General features: G+C 38.4%; 2 protein-coding genes across 2 annotated transcripts in view; one reads left to right on the top strand and one right to left on the bottom strand.

The window, feature by feature from the left end:
• The window catches only part of sypl2b (synaptophysin-like 2b), an 8,082-nt gene extending 2,660 nt beyond the window's left edge, over nucleotides 1–5,422 (top strand). The window contains exons 5-6 of the mRNA XM_027167292.2: nucleotides 1,570–1,761; nucleotides 4,287–5,422. Of these exons, the coding sequence (XP_027023093.1) occupies nucleotides 1,570–1,761; nucleotides 4,287–4,406 (312 nt within the window). The 3' untranslated portion in view covers nucleotides 4,407–5,422. The remainder of the gene's footprint in view (nucleotides 1–1,569; nucleotides 1,762–4,286) is intronic.
• A 2,638-nt stretch (nucleotides 5,423–8,060) lies between these two features.
• On the bottom strand, nucleotides 8,061–14,322 carry amigo1 (adhesion molecule with Ig-like domain 1). Its single transcript, XM_027166766.2, has 2 exons — nucleotides 13,661–14,322; nucleotides 8,061–13,241 (listed from the first exon to the last, which is right to left on the bottom strand). Exon 2 carries the CDS (start codon nucleotides 13,123–13,125, stop codon nucleotides 11,644–11,646), a length of 1,482 nt encoding a protein of 493 aa, XP_027022567.2. The 5' UTR covers nucleotides 13,126–13,241; nucleotides 13,661–14,322; the 3' UTR covers nucleotides 8,061–11,643.
• Between the last annotated feature and the right edge of the window lie 1,602 nt (nucleotides 14,323–15,924).

Raw genomic sequence — 15,924 nt, 5'->3', positions numbered from 1 at the left:
ATCCAGGGCTGGGTCGCGAGGGCAGCAGACTAAGCAGGGATGCCCAGACTTCCCTCTCCCCAGACACTTCCTCCACCTCTTTCCTTACAGTGCAATTCACTTAGTGCAACTGCTGCTTTGCTGCCATTTTCATCTACAGTCTTTAGAGATTGCACAGAATAGTGCAAGAAAATCCAGTTAGCATCAATTCTACAGGGATTATACTTTGCTAATGAGCAAGGTCTGAGAAGAAACGGCTGGTTGAAGTTGATGGGATGTTTAGTGCACTTGAAATAACGTCTGTGGTAATCAGAAAATTATCTCGGAATACAACACGTGTTGGTGGGATAAAACTGCAGAAGACCACTTCAGGTTTCACAGCTGTCATCCAGAAGACGAGGCTACAGTAGACACAGGTTCACAGGTACCGGATCACACCCCTGGCTCTTAAGGAGTGTGTAAATGTGTGTGCCTGGTGCCCTGCAGTAGACTGGGGACACACCATCCCTCTGGCAATTGAAAAATCATAAATACTGAACTAAACACTGAAATACATTATATTGCCAAAAGCATATGGACACCTTTCTATAACACCTATATTAGCTTGTTTGGCCTTCCATTCCAAAACCATGGGCTTTATGATACCCTCTGCCCCCCAGCAGATACAACAGCCTCCATTCTTCTAAGAAGAATTTCTACAGAATTCTGGAGTATGTCTGTCGGAATTTGTGCCTATTCAGTCAAAAGAGCATTAGTGAGGTCAGGCACTGATGCTGGGGTTGAGGTCAGGGCTCTAAGCAGACAAGTGTTGATCTTTCAGACCAAGCTAATCAAACCATGTATTTATGGTCCTCAATTTGTACACATGTATATTTATCATGTTGGAACAAGAATGCTGAATGCATACAATTATCTGCAGTGAAGTACTGTAAGGGGCTAAACCCAAAATCCTGAAAAACAGTCCCACACCATTAGCCCTTATCCATCAAACTTTACTTTTGCATACTATGCATTCACCAAACCCATATTTATCCATCAGGCTACTGTTAGTGAAGCATAAGTCATTACTCCAGATAAGATGGTGGTGGTGGTGTAGCCTACTACTTTACACTCCAGCCAACACTTGGTATTGCTTATAGTTATCTTAGACTTGTGTGAAGATCCCTGGCCATGGAAACTCATTGTATGAAGCACCATCTTGTGGTGATGTTACATCCAGGGCCAAATGGAACTATCGGAACTAGTGATGATACACATAGAATAGATGTTTTTTAACACTGCACGTTTTAACAATTGCCAGCCCCATTGTAAGTAGAGGTTTTATTCAAAGTGGCATTCTATGACAGTGCCAAGTATAAAGTCACTGAGCTCTTCAGGCACTGAGCTCTTAATTCCACTGCCAGTGTTTGTCTATAGAGATTGCATGCCTATGTGCTTGATGTTATGCACTTGTTAGCAATGGGTTTGACCGAAGGACCTGAACTCAACAATTAATAGAGGTATTAACATACAACTGACCGTTATAGTGTGTGTACGTCATTAATGTTATCATTCATGTATGTTCACTTAAACCCTGCCATTATTCCACAGGATCTGATAATAACTGGAATCTTCACATTCTTGTGGCTGGTGGCTTCGTCTGCCTGGGGAAAAGGCCTGACTGATGTGAAATGGTCTACTAGTACATCACAATTCCTTTCCGTAATCAGTGTCTGTAAGAATCCCTCGAACAAGTGCGCATCAGGTGCCGTTCCTCTATTTGGCCCCCTCAATTCTTCAGTGGTAAGACTGCTTGATGACTGTAGTGTGTCTTAAACTTCTGATTTAATGTATATATCGATACCATAAACATGAAGTAAAAATAATGGGATTTATTAACTATGTGTTTTATAAGTCATTTTGTGTATGGCTGTTTCATAAGATCAAGCCACAATAGTGATATTTTTCAACCCGAATTCTGGAAATCTTGGGGCATTTTTTAAATTTAAATAAAATGATAACTAAAAAACTTTCAAATCAGATGAACCAATATTTTATTCACAATAGAACATAGATATCAAACAAATGTTTAAACTGAGAAATTTTACACTTTTCTCCACTAAATGAGCTCATTTCAAAGTTGATGCCTGCCACAGGTTTTAAAGAAAGTTGGTACAGGGCAATAAATGGGTTAATAAGCAAGAAGGATTCAGCTGGAAGAACATCTAGCACCTAATTAAGTCAATTGAAATTAGGTCTATAAAATGATTAGCTATAAAAGGGATGTCTTAGAGAGGCAGAGTCTCTCAGAAGTAAAGATGGGTAGAGGCTCTCCAATCTTTGAAAGATTGTGGAATACTTTAAAAACAATGATCCTCAACACCAAATTGCAAATGCTTTGCAAATCTCATCATCTACTATGCATAACATCGTCATCAAAAGACAGAGAAACTGGAGAAATCTCTGTGCATATGGGACAAGCCCAAAGACCTTTACTGGATGCCCGTGGTCTTCGGGCCCTCAGACAACATTGCATCACTCATCGGCATGGGCCCAGGACTTCCAGAAATCAGTGTCGATAAACACAATCTGCCTTGCAATCTGCATATTCCAACTAAAGCTCTACTGTGCAAAAAGGAAGCCATATGTGAACATGGTCCAGAAGTGGTGTAATGTCCTGTGGCAAAGGCTCATTTAAAATGGACTGTTTTAAAGTGGAAAAGTGTTCTATGGTCAGACGAGTCCAAATTTAATATACTTGTTGGAAATTACGGATGCCGTGTCCTCCGGGCTAAAGTGGAAGGAGACCTTCCAGAGTGTTATCAGCGTTCAGTTCAAAAGCCAGCATCTCTGATGGTATGGGCTGCATAAGTACATACGGTATGGGCAGCTTGCATGTTTTGGAAGGCACTATGAATGCTGAAAGATATATACAACTTTTATATCAACATATGTGCCGCTCCAGACACCGTCTCTTTTAGGGACAATGCAAACCCACATACTGCAGCTATTACAACAGCATGGCTTTATCATGGAAGTGTCCATGTGCTGCCTGCAGTACAGACCTTTCACCTATAGAGAAAGTTTGGCATATCATTAAACAAAAAATACGTCAAAGACGTCCACAAACTCTTCAGCAGCTGGAAATGTATATCAGGCAAGAATGGGACCGAATTGGGACCAAATTCCAACACCAAAAACTCCAGAAACTCGTAAACTTGATGCACAGACGTCTTCAAACTGTTTTAAAAAGAAGAGGAGATGCTACACCATGGTATACATGCCCCCGTCACAACTATTTTGAGACCTGTAGCAAGCAACAAATTAGAAATGAGCTCATTTTGTGGATAAAATTTCTTAGTTTAAACATTTGTTATGTTATCTGTGTTCTGCTATGAATAAAATACATTATTGGCTCATGTGATTTGAAAGTCTTTAAGTTTTCATTTTATTCAAATTTATAAAAAAACACCCCAACATTTTTGGAATTCGGGTTGTAACCGATTGGCATAAACCACCTATATAATATATTCAACTTTAATCATAAATACATGGATTGGATTTATGAAGCTACAAGCAAATGTAAAACTGAAATTAAGTGCTTTGTTTAGTACAAAGCATGTAGTAGTGGCCTGTCTGTTCATGACCATGTGTGGACGTTTATTGTCAGTAACATGGTTGCCAAATCTGGCAAACGGATCCTAATGTCACTTCAAAAGTCAAAAGTTCAAAAGGGAATTAAAATCGCTATCCATAACCAAAAGAAAAACCAAGAAAGTGTATATATAATCCACCAGGCTCAGAAGGCTTATATATATGCCATATATGCCGACATTGTTTTTTGATGAAGTAGTAGTAAAATACAGAATATATTTACATAGTTATTTCATCAAGGAGCTACAGTTTTTATAGCTTATTTGGCATGATAATGACAAAAAGGACATCAGACAACACATTTTGTTTGGCATAGAATAATTTTTTTTTTGCCTGGTTTTATATCTGCCACTTCTCAGACATATGAAAATGCTAGCTGTAAACATCTGTCCATCTCAGCTGTCCAGTGTGTGTCTTTTACAGTATTATTTCTTACAATTCTTACAATAGTGTTCAGGTTTATGTACTTGGCTCAGTTGTTAGCATGATAAAGGACGGTAATGCCATTAAATTAGCCAGTTAAGATTGAGAAAATGTTACACATATTCATGGTGAACAGACTGTTTGCATTTTTGTATGTTCACCAGAAATGACTTGTGAATGCAAATTCTGCAAATTTGATCTGCTTCATAAGAACAAACAACCCTCAAGAACTATTTTTGCCTTCTTTCTAGATTGCTGGCTTTCTGAACCTCATCTTATGGGCGGGAAACTGCTGGTTTATTTTTAAGGAGACGCACTTCCATGCACAGGCTTCTCCTGCCAGTTTGCAAGGAGCAACAAGACAGCCTTGATGAAAAGAGTAAGACAAAATGGCTATGCTCACAGTTGCCCGTTACAGTTCAAACAGTTGTGTTTCAGTGTCTGCACTTCCTGTTTTGACACTGCAGATCACAGGAAGCGACGGTTTGGTTTACAGTATCGTTGTGTAATACACTCTTTTGAAACTAGTGCACTGCCATTTAACCTACTCTAAATTACTCAGACATAGTCTCAAGAAAGCAAGAAAATCAATATGTATAATCATTAATAATCCAGTAGAAAGACACACTTTACATGCTCTATATTGAATACAAGGTTTAAATAACTAATTAACACTTCCTGTCATTGATGACTGCTTTTGTACTGTTTGGTACTTTGATCCTTTTCTTTTTGCAAAACTATGCATTTTAAAAAAAGTGTCGTGTATATTTATGAATTTAGAAAATAATCCCCAGGTAATGTGACCTTAAGAGACAACATGTGAATGATAAAAGTAGATTAGTTGCTGATAGATTGTTAGATTTGGGGACATCGGTTACAGAAACTATGCATACAGCATGAACTATGAAATGCATTTGAGCTGCCTTCATTTATTTTATTGATTTTTTTTTCATTTTCATGTGAAATAGACCATTACTTAATAACATTTCTTGTTTTGTTTTGTTTTAAGCACTGTTATTTTTAAATGATTTAGATATACTGAAAGTCTTCTTATACAATTTTGCTACAAAAGTTGTCTACCAATTTTTTAGTAATATGAAAGTGTTTTATTCATTTATTTTGCATATATGATGTCCAAATGTGGCTTGGAAAATTGTGTTGTTTTTATATTGTGTACTGTATTGTATAGAAAACATATTTTGTGTATACACTGATGAACCTGTTCATCATGTTATGTGGTTAAGAATCTGTTAAACCAAAGCAAAAAAATTTAAAATAAAAAATACAAATACTTTTACTGTAAAACTGACTTAACTTTACAAGTTGATTGTAAGAGCTGTATGACACAATTATATTTTAATTAAAGGAAAATTCCACTGTGAAGATATTTCCACGTGTATATTGACAGATGATGTTTTTACTGATTCTGGTAGTAATTTGTTGGTTGCTGCTGTATATTTGATATTCTTGTTTCAAGTTAGTGTATATGTGTTGTGATATGATGTATCATATGAAGTATAATAAGATTATTACCTTCAGGATTATTACTGGCCATAAAATCTGCTGTTTGTGGTTGAATTTCATCCAAGAATCTCCTGTCCATGGAATGCATTTAGCATTCCAACAAGCTTTACACACACACACACTCACACACACATGCAAATGGCTTCTGTTATTTTTAGTTACAGCTTTCTTTTTCAAACAGGTATTTGTCTCTGTAGCACAGTTTTAAATAAAGTAAACAGCTCAGTATCATCAAATTGCCTTCCAGACCCATTCAGTTACTAGACCACTACTCAAGTGCTACACAACTTTTAGGCTTTAGTCACACATAATTGCAGTCCAATTTCCAAACTGCTCTTCCTTGGCAAAATTATAGAGAAAGCTTTTCTCCAAAATAATATTTATGAAACATTTCAGTTAGGAATTAAACTATGTATATATCAAAGTATTCGCCCCTTAAACCTTTCCACATTTTGTTGTGTTAGTTGGTATTAAAATAAACTTAATATTTACCTGGTAGTCTGGATTCATGCGATATGAATGATGCATAAAAGTCAAAAGTACCAAATAATTATAGTAAGACATGAATTAAACAAAAATTTGTTGCAAAAGTATTCACTCCACATGATCATTACTTTCATTACTTCCATTACATAGTAATATCATCTATAGCTGCAAGCATCTTTCAGTTCTTTCAGCACATTTGGATCCTGAACCCCGAATCTTATAGATAATCAATTAAATCGTAACACACACACACACACACACACACACACACACACACACACACACACACACACACACACACAGTTTTATATATCCTATTATTAATGTCAAACAGAATCAGCCAGGCTGCTATGTGTGCTAGAAGCTATTGAGAATGCTAGTACTGACAATAGCAGTCTCAGTAATGTTTCTTCCCCTACACTTGATAGTAACTGTAGAACTGTCTCGTTCTAAACTTTTATTTGGTCCTTTAACACCTCACAGCTTTGATGGGGACACAGGCCATTTCTACAAAGCCTCTGCTAGAGTGCTGTGGTTCCAAAGTGGAGTAAGCTCAGTAGCTTGCTCAAACCTTGTTATGGTTAGATTTATCATCCATGAAAGTCAGTAAATTGTCTACTTTGTATAGAATCTCAATTAGGGCCATTCTACAGGACTGCATACTCATGTGGAGGAGGTACAGCTGAATGTCATCACCACTGACAACTAACCAGTACATATATACATCTGTATATTACACACTACTGCTGTTGTATTTTGTACAGAAAGCATACTATTGCACAATATTGTTATTTGCACTCCCACACTTTATGTACATAACTGATCATTCATATTCTATATTCATATTTAATACTCATTCTGTCTATATTGTATCTCATCGTCTGCATTGTCTTGTATAGTTTGAATAGTATAGTGCTATTTATGTCTGTACTTTTGAGAGTCACAAACTACTGGAACCAAATTCCTTGTGTGTGTCAACACACTTGGCCAATAAACCTGATTCTGATTCTGATTCTGATATATCACCACTGACAAAACTAGCCAACTGTTGATCTACTGGTCAGGTGTGTTAGAGTCAAAAATTCTTGGTCTTGGAAGCTGGTCCTTTTCACATTATTCGTCAGCCCAAGCTGGTAGCATTAAAACTCCACATACAGCACCAAATTCTGTGCACAGAATAGAAATCCATATAAATGGTTTAGGTCTTGCCCAATTTAACTGAACAGTGTTTAGTTATAAAAATAATTGCACTTTACGTAATAAGTACACTTAAAAACAATTCTTTGCTTTCATACTATTATGCATGCAGTTATGCTCTGTGACCAGGAGATGGCACTGCTTTACCACTGTATATGTTATACACCCCCAATGTCTCGTCTACTGGTCCACATGCTTTTGAAATGGCAATAATTGGTTTTGTTTACATTAAGATAAGTACCATAACCACATTCTTTTATATATATATTATAATTGGAATAATCAAAATCAATGACTGTGTTAATTATTGATGTTATAACTGACATAAATATACATTATTATAAATAACATAATGAATATATCAGAGTATAGTGGTTCAGTGTTGAAGGCATTGGGCTATCTGCTAATAACCAGAAAGTAATGCATTTATATCACAGCATTGTAAATATGCCACTTTAGAGCTTGAACCCCCTAATTGCCCAATTGTATTCTGCCTTAATTATAGGTTGCTTTGTATAAAAACCTCACTGAAATGAGTAAATGTACAGGTCATCCTCCTGCAAGTTCCCTGAAAAAAACCATACATACACACAACTAACATGTGACTGTATGTGATGTTACCTATCCTGATTATCTAATAAAACTCTAATAAATATCGCCTGAAAGTGTTAGCATTGTTGTGTCGCTGGTAAATCCGTGAATTAGATCTTAATTAATAACTGACTTATTTATAGATATAGCTTCAATATGAGCTCATATAACTGAAATAAGGCATAAACATACTAGCTTAAACCATAAAAGCAAAGCTGACTCCAAAATGAAGCTGTAACCATTTTATTAGTTTTGCAAATAATTTTACCATCATAATAATTCTATAGTCTATAGCTTTACCCTCCCCTCAGTCACTGTCTGCAGTCTATCATAGACACTCGATACAGCAGAACCACTAAAGCTCTAAAACAGGACCAGCACTATGCAGCATCTAATGGATATTGCACTCATAATATGCTTACTGAGACAGGCCATGTTTTCACTGGAAAGCTTTTACTACTTTAGGTGATTTCCGGTAGCCGGATGTGTTTGTCTCTTTGTTGTTTTTTACTTTCACAAAAACCAAAGACGGGCACTTTTGTTGAAATGATTGTGGCATGGTCAGTGTATTTCTGATAGACTAAAAGTCTTTGTATATCCAACTGTAGACAACAGACAGACACAGACACTTTATATCAATAGTCTCTTAGTAGCCAGAAATTTAAAACTAACAAGATAAAATACTTGACATACAGAGTTGTGAAATATTACATACATGTTACATACAGTATATGGCACTTAAAACCCCCCCAAAATGAACAGAACATATTCACATACAGGATTAAAGTGTCTAGGTAAGAAATATGTACACTGATACACAATTTAGTGTGCTTACATTATACATTATACATTATCCTAAAGAAAGGTATTAGAGGCGCATAATGTAAAGTCAAGGCAAATCTCTGGGTTTTTTTTCACAAACATTTCTACATATAACAGTGTTTTCCTGAAAAAGAGCATATAACCTACTGCTTAATGATACAGTGCTTTGTTGCCTCCATAGGTAAAGTCTGTAATGGCTTACTGAAGTTTCTGGTCTATTTACTAACTTCTTAATTTGAATATACAGACCTATTGAGACACATTGTAAACTTCTCTTTAAGATTTCATATGACAGAAACATAAATTACAACAGATAACATTATAAAATCCTCAACATCTCAACTTTTGTCACAAGAGGAATCCAGACAACAGCATAAAGAACACTATATAAAGAAGAAGGAGGCCCAATATGCTCCCTGTGATCTACTCCCCAAACACCCCCCACCCCCCCAAGTTATTTTCAGCTTTAACCCACATGAACAGGCTCTTCAGTGCCATCTGAATATATCAGGGCCAGCTGTATTAAATTGATACACCTAATACGTGTCGGTATTAGAGCCAGCAGGACTAAACTACAGGAGTGACTCGGGCACTTCTAATAGAAGTACAAGGAAATCAGACAAAATGACTTGCTGGTTAAGAAAACATTGTCTTCAAGATAAACATTTTAAACAAACACAGAAGCAACACACAAAAGCACAGATGTACCGACCATTAAATGCTCAATGATAAACAGATTAATAGAATACTGCTGCCATCTAACAATATCCAAGGACTGATACTAAAGGAAAACGAATGACACAGGGCTAAATAGCCATTAGATCTTGTTTGGGTGTTGTGTCTCTTGCCAATGTGAAGCATGCTTGAAAGCAACATAGACACTGGCCTTTTCCAATAGAGATCACGATGGTGAGGACGTCACAGGATTTTGGCTTCAGCTGTGGAGGCGTTTAACAGGCCTGAGCTGCCCACTGCCTGCCGCTGTCCATCATAGCTGCTCTCAATTTCTGATACTTTTTCCTGAGATGATGCTGTGCAAACCAGATGGGCGCTCCCCTCAGAAAAGAGAATCTTAGAGGATTTAGTCCCTTATTACACAGATTGTAACTGGACTACTCTAAAATACTTCCACTGCTTGTGTCCTCCCTAATGATTTACCTTTGAGAATCAGTATGGTTTGAATTAGCCTGCCTTTGACTTCACCCAAGCACGTTGGAAATAAAAATGATTTGACTGTCCAACCACTGTCTTATTTCACTCAAGGCAAATGTGTAGCCAGAGAGTTGAAACTTTTATGGGGTATGGATATAGTTACAGAGTATGGCAGCTGAATGCTACATAGAATGCATGTTATGTGGCAGTACACATGGAAACACCACTGTAAAATGTTCATTGTGTGCTATATCTGAGGAACCTTTCGACTGTGTTTATCATGCTCATTAAAGCCTATGTGACACTGGGTAGTAACATGCATAATAAATACGGCAGAATAGACTACCATTTTTCTCAAAAAGCTTCTTACAAGCATCTTTTGAGGGTTTCAGGTGTAGTTAATGATGAGACCAATCTCTTGGACAACATTATGACAATAGGTGACTCAGCAAATGACAAAAGCTGGCAAAATATGCAAATAACCCTGAACTTGAAATGGTTTGGGAATCAGAGATGATTGAAAAACAGTTTTTGTGTTTGCATTATGGACTGTCCTGGTGTACTAGAGAAAAGCCGGTGAGATACCTTATTCTATTTTAAGAGGTTATTAGCATTCAGGAAATGTCTCTCTCTCTCTCTGGTTGTCATGACAGACAGTCTCATGCAAATGGCTTTGTGCAAATAATAGGCCATATTTCCTGACAGAGAATGGCAGTCATAATGCGATTACGAGTCATTGTTTAAGGTATACATTTGCTGTGCACACAACATGCTGATTTAATTTACTCTAAAGCTGGGGATTACAAGAAATGCTATTGTGAGTCTGGCATCAATTTTCAGTGATCCTTGGGGATAATGGCAGCTGGCATATCAGTTCTAATTTTTGGTGCTACAACTACCCAAACTTTCAATATCCAAACTCGAACAGAATGCTAAAAGACGACATCTATCTTACAGAAGTTTTAGCATTTTGTCCTAAAATCCAGCATGTTTTTGTTCTAAAATTCAGCATAAGCTGTTGTCCTGTGGCATTATTGCAAGTGTCTATGGATTTACAATGCAGTGAAGATTAACTTTGGCTTAATGTTACCTATTACCTTTATATCCATATTAACAAGAACCAATAGAAATATTGTCATAATGCAGCAATTGGACTTTCTCCAATTTAACGTTTTTGACATACTGATAAGCTTAGAGATATTTTTTACGAGTACATTCAAACCTTTGCTACGTCCTTTCAAATGCACTTGACAGTGTTCAGCATTCACCGTAATGGTGGTTAATGGCATGCCACTCCTCTAGCAATGACTCATGACTGAAATCTATATATAAAGTGATGATGCTGGCAAGTTAGCATTTGGGGAAGGGAGGAATAAATATTGTAAGTACTAATGGCTACAGGACACAAGGTATAATCTTTCTACTCTCAGCAGTCTAAGAATCATAATGTATGTTTTATATGGTTTATATATTACTGAATAATAAGACTTGCCAGGAGAAATTAATTTTGCTTTGTTCCCTATCAGCTTCCCCACTTCTCAGTGAAACATTGCTTAAAGTCCACTTACTGTATATGGCAAGACCATTTCACAGTATATACTTAAGTGCTACAGATTAAAATGCTGGAAAGGCTTCTCTAAGTTGTCCATGTCAAATTCACAAAGGAAAGCTATATAACACTGTGTCTTTAATTAGCCACATGCTGAAGGGTGCAAACTGCATTACTGTTGCTTTTTTTCCAAAGACGTCTCAACAACTCATTGCCTCTGAACAAACCTCACACAATTTGCATCCATTAAAGAAGACTGCCCAGTTCCAAATCTGGACAGGATCCATTCAGACCACAATGGGTGTGTCAGAGAAGACTGAGCTAATAGAGTCTGCCACTGATTTCTTTCTCTTTCCTTTCCCATGCTTAGCCTCATCCTCAAGTTCCTCTTCCCCATTACGATTCACTTTCCCATTCTGGCCCTGCAGGTCCTTGGGATCTATGAAGGCAACATGTCTGTTGGGCTCTGCTTTGGTTGCCAGATCCTCATGAGTTGGGGTGACACTGAGCATAGATGAATGAATACTGTCCTCATGATTGTTTTTGGACTTCCCTTGTCCTGGACAGCAGAAGCACCTGCAAGGGGTCAAGTACAAGTAGATGAGCACAAGGACCACACTGGCCAAGCATCCCACCAGAGTTGTGTATGCCGTATTGAGGGTGTCGCTGTTTCCATTAAAAGTGAAGTTATGCACCTTCACCCACACATACAGGGTTTCATTAAAGTATTCACTAACAGCAAAACAGGTGTACTGACCAGAGTCCTCTAGTTTTATTGAATTGATCCGCAAGTTGCCATCTGCTAGAACTACTGCAGTCTGGTTGTTTACAGGTGATACTACTACATTTCCAGGTAACATCCACGTCTTGGACATGTCCCGATGCCGGGTATCACACTTGAGAATGAGATACTGCTCCAAAAAGGCTTCCTCCACTGATTCATTATATGTACTGCAGTTCATATGCATGTTTAGCTCAAAAACATGCAAGATTTTCCTATCAGGCCCTGGCATTATGCAGGTATAGTCATCTTTGAAATCCACAGCGGAGTTTAGTCTTCGCAAATACCAATGTACCATCAGGGTGTACAGTTCACAGTCACAGATAAGCGTATTATTGTGGAAGTATAGTCCATTCTTGAGCCAGGCTGGCAGTTCCTGCAGGTCTTGAATGGGGAGGACTTTGATCCGATTTGAAGACAAGTCCAATAAATTCAGCTTTCCCAGTCGCGTCTTGTTCTTAACCAGCTCCAGTGGGAAGCGGGACACCTGGTTCTGGCTCAGGTAGAGCTTCTGCAGATTACTTAAGCCTGTAAAGGCAGTGCGGTCAATCTGGGAGATATGATTGTTGTAGAGCAGAAGCACCTCTAGACACTCTAGCTGTTCAAAAATGTACTCATCCAGTTGCCGGATGCGGTTGGAGGACAGGTCCAAGTAACGCAAGTGCTTAACATGAACAAAAGCTTCAGTAGAGATAAAATACAAGCCATTGTGGCTCAGTAAAAGGTTGTGGAGTTTCGGGAGCTTGTATGTGGTCCATTCTGCACGAAGTCTGGTGATGTCATTATAGCTCAGATCAAGCACTGCTGTGTACTTGGGCAGGTCAGATGGAATAGTAGTTAAGTTCATTTTGGAGCAGCTCACAATGTTACTGGCACATATGCATGTTTTGTGGAAATTCACTATTGAGCCATCAGTGCCAGGTATGTGGATAAGAACCAGGAAAGTACAGATAGCCCACTTAATGAACAGTTCCATGGAGGATGGCATAGCTTCCACTCTGTCAAGAGTCAGACCTAGTCTTATGACGATATATGTTTTATTCGACTTCTTTAAACATACAGAAGAAATTAACAGAGTGAGCTGAACAAGTCGCCGGGTATAAGCTGAAAACAGAAAAACAAACAAAACAGATCATGTACTGTTGAAATATAAGTTGGTTTTTACAGTGTGTATTTAAACATTTATGGCACTTCTTTGGAAAAGCGTTTTCTCTTACTCTTGCATACATGCAGACAAACCAGAGATATTTAAACATCTTGCACATGAAGGAGATTCATTTACGTTCACTACCGTTAAAAGCAGATTCATATTCTCAGTGAAACCTTCTGCAAACAACGATCAATAACAAACACTTTGGTGATGAAAGGTGAGATGTTATGGCCTGTAGTGCTCCTAGACAGCAGCGTTGCATTGCACCATTTCCCATATGCACTGGTCCCATCGTTCAACGTGTCTATGTAAAGCAATGTTTTAAAATAAGAACAAAACTAAACCCCGAATTCTACATGTAATCCTACATTACCTCCAGAAGGTTACGATGCATCAAGGTTTGCATGGAAATAAAGCCCAGAGCTGGCGTGTATTTATCCATTGGCCATCACAGTAACGTGCCATGCTTTTCCCATTCAGCAACAAAAGCCAGATGGAGATACAACCTTTTTTTTTGTCCCCCAGTCCTCCAGGACGCAAAAAAAAAATTCCCCGACAACGTTTCGAGCAGGATTTTTATTTATTTATTTATTTTTTATCGCAGTTGTAATGCGCAAATAGTTACCACATTACGTAAATAAAAGACGCGCTCAACACCGGTCTTCTTATAATCCGCGAGACACAAAACGACAGACGTAAATAAATCCATTTCAGATGTCAATTGAGCCTAAGCGTACATGAGATCCGTGAGGCTTGGAGATCCAGTGTGACAGGAGGAGAAATGAGCTGTGTTCGACCCCTGATCAGACGCCACACTGCCTATGTGATGAGCAGCATCTCTTCACGCGCACTGACTTGCCCGGGCGCATGAGCAGTCGCGCGCTTTCGCTCAGCTTTTCTCACACGCAGAAAAACACTCAGCTTGCGCCCCGGATTTCATTCACGTCGCCTGCTGTACAAACCTTTATCTTTTCCTAAAATGATGAAATCCCTTCCAAATCTTACCCACACGCCATTAAATCCTGACAGGAACGTATCCTGTCACGTGCTTATTATTCTGTTAGGAGGTTTGTTACATATTTATATTTAAAAAAAAAAGGATTGGGCATTTATCTATTTAAAAAAAACGCGCTTTACGGAAATCCATTTATTTCAAAATTCATGCAATTCTTAGTGCACTGGGTGTCAAACTTATTTTAGGTAACGGACAACCGTGCACTTACTCCATTGCGTCACAACCAACACATCACCAGATGCTCAAAAACGAGTCCATTTTTTTTTTTTTAGAAGAAGAAGAAGAAGAACAGGGGCATAGAAGCCTTTATTATCGCCACATATACATTACAGCACAGTGGAATTATTTTCTTCACATACCCCAACTGAGTAGGTTGGGGTCAGAGTGCAGGGGCAGCTATGCCAGAGCACCCCAAGGTTCAAGGGCCCAGCAGTGGCAGCTTGGCTGTGCTGGGCCTAGAACCCCGATCTGCTGATCAATAACCCAGAGCTTTAACCAGTTGAGCCACCACTGCAGAAACCGCAGACACACACTACAAATACAGAGAATTAATGGCATGCATATATATATATCTTCATTTATGCATATAGTGAAGAATTACATGCTAGCAAAGTTGTTAATTTGTTTTGCTAGTGGCTTAGTGGTTAGTACATTTGCTTCACACCTCCAGGGTTGGGGGGTTCGATTCCCGCCTCCACCTTGTGTGTGTGGAGTTCGCATGTTCTCCCCGTGCCTCGGGGGTTTCCTCCGGGTACACCGGTTTCCTCCCCGGTCCAAAGAGATGCATGGTAGGTTGACTGGCATCTCTGGAAAATTGTCCGTAGTGTGTGAGTGAATGAGAGTGTGTGTGCCCTGCGATGGGTTGTCATTCTGTCCAGGGTGTATCCTGCCTTGATGCCCGATGACGCCTGAGATAGGCACAGGCTCCCCATGACCTGAGAATACTTCGGATAAGTGGTAGAAAATGAATGAATGAATGAATGAATGAATTTTTTGCTAGTAGCTGAGGCTGAGTTTAAGTTACAGATCGACTTTGCCTGTGGAATACCAGGATTCAAGATAACACTCAATAACACATTTAATGCTTCATCCTGTTTTATTGTGGTGAATCTGTTGCAGGACTCAAAATGATGGAGAATCAAATTTTTTAGCGTTAATTTGTGGCCCATAATAACAACAAAGGATTCAAAATTCAGTTGCAGGACTCTATGTGTGAAGCTACCGTTTTAAAGCGATACACATTCATCCACAATGTATGCTGCATGTACCATTTAGTATGAAGCCTGTTAAAGCTGTCTCCATGGTAGCATACTATAAAAAAATCAGGGCACTCAAGTTTAAAAAAACAAAATTGAACCAAAGGAAAAATGTCTTTGCAAAAATACAATGAGAGAGTAATGTAATAACTATGGCTTACTGCAACATTAGCTTAGCTGTCGATAGGAGGAATAGGATTTGCCTCTTTTGTTTTATGAATGATCTGTCTTCATTATATAAAAGTGTTAGAATGCTCATGAAATAAAATAAAGTAAACAATAAAAGCAGTTAACTATCCCCAGCTATTGGACTGGATTTAAGAGAGGGAGTTCTCATCCCTTCACATTAGACAGGCCCAGCTGGGG

The sequence above is a fragment of the Tachysurus fulvidraco genome, chromosome 14 (assembly GCF_022655615.1).
Source record: "Tachysurus fulvidraco isolate hzauxx_2018 chromosome 14, HZAU_PFXX_2.0, whole genome shotgun sequence".
Taxonomy (NCBI): domain Eukaryota; kingdom Metazoa; phylum Chordata; class Actinopteri; order Siluriformes; family Bagridae; genus Tachysurus; species Tachysurus fulvidraco.
Note: the sequence above shows the minus strand (reverse complement) of the source record. Positions and strands in the feature narration are given on the sequence as shown.